The 6,072-nt window shown below is 40.7% G+C and overlaps 1 protein-coding gene across 1 annotated transcript; it reads right to left on the reverse strand.

The window, feature by feature from the left end:
- Nucleotides 1-1,486: 1,486 nt before the first annotated feature.
- LOC122540332 (C-type natriuretic peptide prohormone-like) lies at nucleotides 1,487-4,754 on the reverse strand. The gene is made up of 3 exons (XM_043675887.1): nucleotides 4,588-4,754; nucleotides 2,789-3,111; nucleotides 1,487-2,203 (listed from the first exon to the last, which is right to left on the reverse strand). Exons 1-2 carry the CDS (start codon nucleotides 4,675-4,677, stop codon nucleotides 2,803-2,805), a joined length of 399 nt encoding a protein of 132 aa, XP_043531822.1. The 5' UTR covers nucleotides 4,678-4,754; the 3' UTR covers nucleotides 1,487-2,203; nucleotides 2,789-2,802.
- Nucleotides 4,755-6,072: the final 1,318 nt, after the last annotated feature.

Genomic DNA, 6,072 nt, shown 5'->3' on the forward strand with positions numbered 1-6,072 from the left:
TTAAGGTTCAGCCGTGATCATGCTGAATGGTACAGCAGGCCTGATGGGCTAAATGGTCTACTGCTGCTCCTATTTTCTCTGTTTCCAAGTTTCTCACCAGTTCTGCACATTGTTGGGTTGTTTTCGCATTAACAGGCAGGTAGAGCTTTGAAACGGTGAGTAATTAGGTGTTCATTATGACATAGATGCCTTTCTATTAAATATCTGCCTTAATGGTGTAAAACATTACATATACAATGGATGACCCTCATGGTTATTGGTTTGGCTCAGTTGACAGTACTTTCATCTCTGAGTCATAATGGTAGCAGGTTTAGGTCCTTTCTCACTGGTTCCAATCTAAGAAAGCCCTCTGCCTGCCCAGGGAGTTTCAACTTGTTTAAAAACAGTACCAAAGTTTCATCTTTCAAACATAAGGTATTGTTGCTGTTATTTCTTTGGTATTTGAATTCCTATCAGGAACAGGGAGAGCTGGAGTAAGGTAGGACTACATTGTGTTTGCAGATCTGACTGGAGATCAGTGTTATCAGCCCTTGTACTTACTTTTAAGTTTTCATAGTGTGACTTTTTTTTCTAGCGGATGAGGCCAAGATTCCTACAAGGATAATGCTCCAGCTTACAAACCATACCTGCAGTGGCGTCGAAAAGTGTGGCGCTGGAAAAGCACAGCAGGCCAGGCAGCATGGGAGGAGCAGGACAGTAGACATTTTGGGTACTGATGAAGGGCTTCTGCCCGAAACATTGACTCTCCTGCTCCTCGGATGCTGCTTGACCTGCTGTGCTTTTCCAGCGCCACACTTTTCGACTGTGACTCTCCAGCATCTGCAGTCCTCATTTTCTCTATACCTTAATGTCATCGGTTTTAGTCAACATCCGATTTCTTTCCCTTACCCTAACCATCTACACACGACTATTTGGTGACTGTGAAAAGTTATTTTCCACCTTTAATGGAGCATTTCTAATATTGCGATAAAGTAAGAAAGAGCCTGGAAGTGACAACGATCAGCCGACTAACGAGGTCTTGTAACAGACTAGGCCCTACCTCGGGCTCATCAGCTCGCACTCGAGTCCCAGCACGGGTGGTGTGTAACAACACGGTGGATTGTCGAGGCTGGAGATCTTCCCGATATGCCTGAGGCGAACAGAACGAGGGAGTTCCCTGGTCAACCGCAATAGTGTGGGAGCTGCAGCGCGCCTGCCTCCCTACATTTAAAAACAATTAACACGCCCTCTAGCCATGAGCCGCCACTCTTCTTGTTCGGTTGAACTACCCATATTTCGTTTTTTGTTAATATCCGCTGTAGATACGGTTGCCAACCACATTTCGAGTGCTGGGGTACCTGAGCAGCATTCTGCTTCTAATGTTGCCAGAAAGGGCTGTTTTCGTTCTCCGGCAACCCGATCCCTTGGAGCTGAACAATTCAGCTCTCTATTACCGTACACAGAACGTCATTGGTGATTGAAGCAATGTTGGATTAAAAGACATATCTCATGCTGCAATTTCGATTTATTTGACTCTAATAATGAGGAATGTTAAAGCAACAAAAATCTCACTACTCTGGAATGAGTACATTATCACTTCTAACGTGAACATTGATGCGAACGACAGGTTGTCTAATTCTGCGACTGACGAATGCTTTGTGTTTCTCGTTACATTCCCGCTCAACAATGGATAATATGAGGCGTGCCATTGCACTGTAACGCACCACCTTTGCCAAACAAGAGAGCTTTTCAGTGTCTTTAACATACCAGTAAATAAAGCGCTTCTAAAGGGGAAATAAAATATATTACTTATTTTACAGTTCTGAGGCTATCGTGAAACGGTAGAAGAGTATAAAATAATATATTTCCAATAGTATTTCAAACAAAGAACCTATTTAAAATTCCAGATAATTTGTACCGTATTTCGCATTACAGCAAATACATGAACACGGAACAGAGACAAAAAGTTTATAAATAATGTTTCTCTTAAATTAATATAAATACCTTTTCATCCAATAATTATAAAATTACTAGCGTTTATACGATTCTATTAAGTACGGCTACTAATAAGTGAAACTTGTAAACATTCTACAGTGAGCCAGTAGGATTCAACACTTGGACTTTGTGGAACACAAGTCGAAACAGCTTTAGTTAAAGCAAACTTTGAAACGTGGGTAGAGCCATAGGGAGGTTGTCCCTCCTGTTCTGCATTGTCAGCGAAGCCCTGGGGGGAAAAAAAGAGAGAATGACTTTGGCATGTGCACAGACAGATTTTCAGAAGTAATCAAGGGATCGTTTGAACATTCAAAGTTGAACCCCAATTACGGGATGACTTAATTCCTATACACAATAGAAAATCCTTATTGAAACGTCCTTTTTAAAATCAATTGAATTTAATAATTTTCATGTGATATTTTAGTCTTTGATAACAGTTGACAAACGTTATGCTCTGCAAATGTTTTTGTATATCAGTTAAATTGTTAGAAATATGGTGGAAGATTATCCATTAATTGCTGACTTCCCTGATTTGCAGATCGATGGAAATCTAGGTATGACCTGAACCCCTGAAAACAAAACAGGTTTTGTGGTACCCCTCTGTTCAATGTATGAGGCTGAATTGATAAACTGCCCAGCTAATTTTAATTTGCATGTGACCAAGTCTTTTTGGTGAGGCTATAATGATGTCGACCCGAGTAGGATTTTATAGCTGTCATTTACATTCTCAAGTGGAAATTGTTGGCAAAAATGACATTTCCAAAAAATCACCATAGCAGACGTCAATCGGTGTCACTGTCTAGAAATCTCTTACCTCGAGTTAAATGGTCAGCATCCCAAGTCACTCATTGCGCCAATTCTATCCAATTTCACTCCAAAACATCCTCCTGTTGACCCCTTCTTGCTTCTCGTCTTTAATCTCAAGGGACTGTTGGCAATGTCACTGAGGAGTTGTATAAGGGAACCATCAGGAACCCTGTGTTGGCTTCCGAGGTCCTGCAAGTTCTCGTCCCAGGTACGCTGGCCATTTTGCAGGTGGAGTGAGGTGCCAACGGGAGATGTCCCGTCTGTTCCGTCCTCCAAAGCTTCTTGTAACAGATAGCGCTCAACCTCTCCCTCCAACAGTTTGGACAAAGTCTGCAAATAAAGGGGGCGGGGAGGGTTAAATTTCGAATCCTTCGAAGTGTTTCTTTAAGCAACGCAAGTAAAATTTAGGAAAATTTGACGTTGAGATGGATTGCGCAATTAAAATGAGACGTATGTGTTGATTATGACCTTTTGATCGATTAATGTGCATGTAAATTAATGATTTTTGGGAGCATTACATTTAGAAATTGTCACAAACAATAACGTATTTCAAATTCGATTGAAAATCACGATGAAGTAGGTATTGTCATCAGTCGATGGCCAAATTGAATGCTAAATGCTCATTGCGTGGTTGGTCTTTGTACATGTCTTACATTTGATACATACGTGCGTGAGGTATCATGATTCGGAGATGCCGGTGTTGGACTGGGGTGTACAAAGTCAAAAATCACACAACACCAGGTTATAGTCCAACAGGTTTAATTGGAAGCACTAGCTTTCGGAGCAACGCTCCTGAGCGACGCTCCGAAAGCTAGTGTGCTTCCAATTAAACCTGTTGGACTATAACCTGGTGTTGTGTGATTTTTAATGAGGTATCATGGTATGGTACTCAAAAATGACCGTCTATGCAAACTTTGGGTTCAAACAGACCTTTCATCCCACTTATGGATGAGCAATAAAAGCGAACTCTTGCAAAAGAACAAGTGGTCTTGGTGCATTCAATGAATGCACCAGTGTAGACATCTTGTGCTGCTAACAGACCGTAGATGAGAATCTGTTTCCTCCACAACCACCTGATGAAGGAGCAGCGCTCCGAAAGCTAGTGCTTCCAGTTAAACATGTTGGACTATAACCTGGTGTTGTGTGATTTTTAATTTTGTACACCCCAATCCAACGGCATCTCCAAAACATGCAACAGGGCAAGGGATTCTAGAGATGGGTTGGCAGAGGGAGCTGATGTAGTTTAACTCATGCAGCACGTGGTATTCGCTAATATATAACGGATTGGGGACTGATTGCAGGTCAAATTCTGGCCGTGGTTTTCTTTTCATTGAAAGGGTTAATCCGGATCTCTGACCAGATCCACAGTTATATTACGAACGGTTTTAATTCTGTTGTTTTGAAGGAGACCACCAAACAAGTGTGTTTAAGGTTACACGGGCGTTGAATACTGACAACACGGATTTAGTAACTGGCAGCTTTCTTACATTGGTTTGAGACTTACGCTGCTCTCGTGTTTTTGTTAGCTCTTGAGCTGATCACTGTCAGTCCGTGTACAACCTAAATTACATTAAACACTAAACTGATCGATTACTATGCGGTGTTATTATTACTATACTATACCAGTGTACCACAGTTGAAGAAATCTCTGTGGCAAATTTTATAGATATTTCAAGCAGACCTGGTTAGTGGATTGCCAATGATCAATTGTTACACTGTCCGTTTCATTTAGCTCAAGGTTGAACGTTAAGGAAAGCGATTAGACTGGATTGCAGCCTATAGTGAAGTAGGAGTGATTCCTCTTACCTCGAGGTTGTTCTGTAGTCTGGGTCTGGCTTGAACTTGGATAAGGAAGAGTAGCAGGAGTCTCCAGTAGTAAACTGTGTTGGTGCTCATCTTTGTACTGTCTGGTGGATCTCCCGTGTTTTCTCTTTGGTCCTTTTCTCCTTCGCTGTTGTCTTCTCAGTCGGATTCGGAGACTTTTATCCTTTTCATGCTGACGTCATATCGCCTAAGGTTGTCATTCATAATAATGTCAAGTATCTTTCGTCACTCCATTAAGATAAGGAACAGAGGCAGGATGGAGAGAAATTCCCTTATAAATTTTATTTATTGAAAAGCTGAACAGTCAATCATGGTCCCGTTTTATTTATGGTAAAATCATACTCGAAGAAGGCAGGGAAATGCAACTATTTCAGGTGGTCGTTTTTTATGTAGATCTGGAAGAAAACTGAATAACATTTAAACGATTTCATCCATAACCCAGCAGGCACTTTTGCCTTCGACTTAGGAAGTTGTGTATTCCGGTGACAAAATGTAGTTGACTCTCCAATGCAGTGTTGAGGAAGCAGGACATTGTTGGGAATGCTGTCTTTTGGATGGGATTTCAAACCAATCTCTGAAGGTACATGTAAAAGATCCCATAGCATTGTTTCAAAGACGAAGACGAGATTATTTATCCCCAACGTCCCTGAAAATGCTTCCCCACAAAAATCAACATCACTAAAGCAGATTATGTGATCATTATCTATTTGCTGTTTCCCAAACTTGAAGAGTGCAGATTGGCTGCTGCCAGCCATCCTCTACAGCACTTCCACTTCAAAAATGCATATTTACCTGTCAAGCCTTTGGGATATCCTGAGCAAAGTGCTCTAACTTCATTTCTTAGTGCATGGTCAGTTTGTTTGAAAGTGCCATAGCTTTAAATTTTTCTATGCAGTTGTACAGATGCAGCATCTTAAGGGAACTATTTGTGAGTGGCCTGCACGGTATCTTTGTGTGTGGCCTTTGGTGCACCATTTATGGAGAGATTTGGTCTTCATAAGACTGTTCAAAGGCACTATAGAAATGCCAAATCTTTTATTGCTTTAAAAATGTTGATTGATAGACTCAATTACAACAAAATATTTCCATAAATTGATTTCTGCAAAATCCCTGGTCAGTTAAAAAAAGGACATCTACTGAAAAATCCATTTGAGATGGGGGGTTGTAAGGATGGCAACTATTAGTAAGTGATAATGAGTAATGTGATCTAATTTCCTTAAAACTTTAGGGTTTGGCCTATTGCCTTTAAATTGAATAGAACTGTGAGAGGGAGTGGAGAGTGAGATGGAGAGATAGAATTAGATTGATATTGAGACAGAAGGGGACAGAGAGAAGTTAGAAAAGCAGACGGTCATGGAGAGAAAAAAATAGAAAAAGAGAGAAAATGAAATCATAACAATAGGAAGGAGATAAGATTAAAGAGAAAATGGAACCTGGAAATTAGTAATAAGGAGTTTGGTTAAAGTT

Source organism: Chiloscyllium plagiosum, chromosome 34, assembly GCF_004010195.1.
Source record: "Chiloscyllium plagiosum isolate BGI_BamShark_2017 chromosome 34, ASM401019v2, whole genome shotgun sequence".
NCBI classification, from domain to species: Eukaryota; Metazoa; Chordata; class Chondrichthyes; order Orectolobiformes; family Hemiscylliidae; genus Chiloscyllium; species Chiloscyllium plagiosum.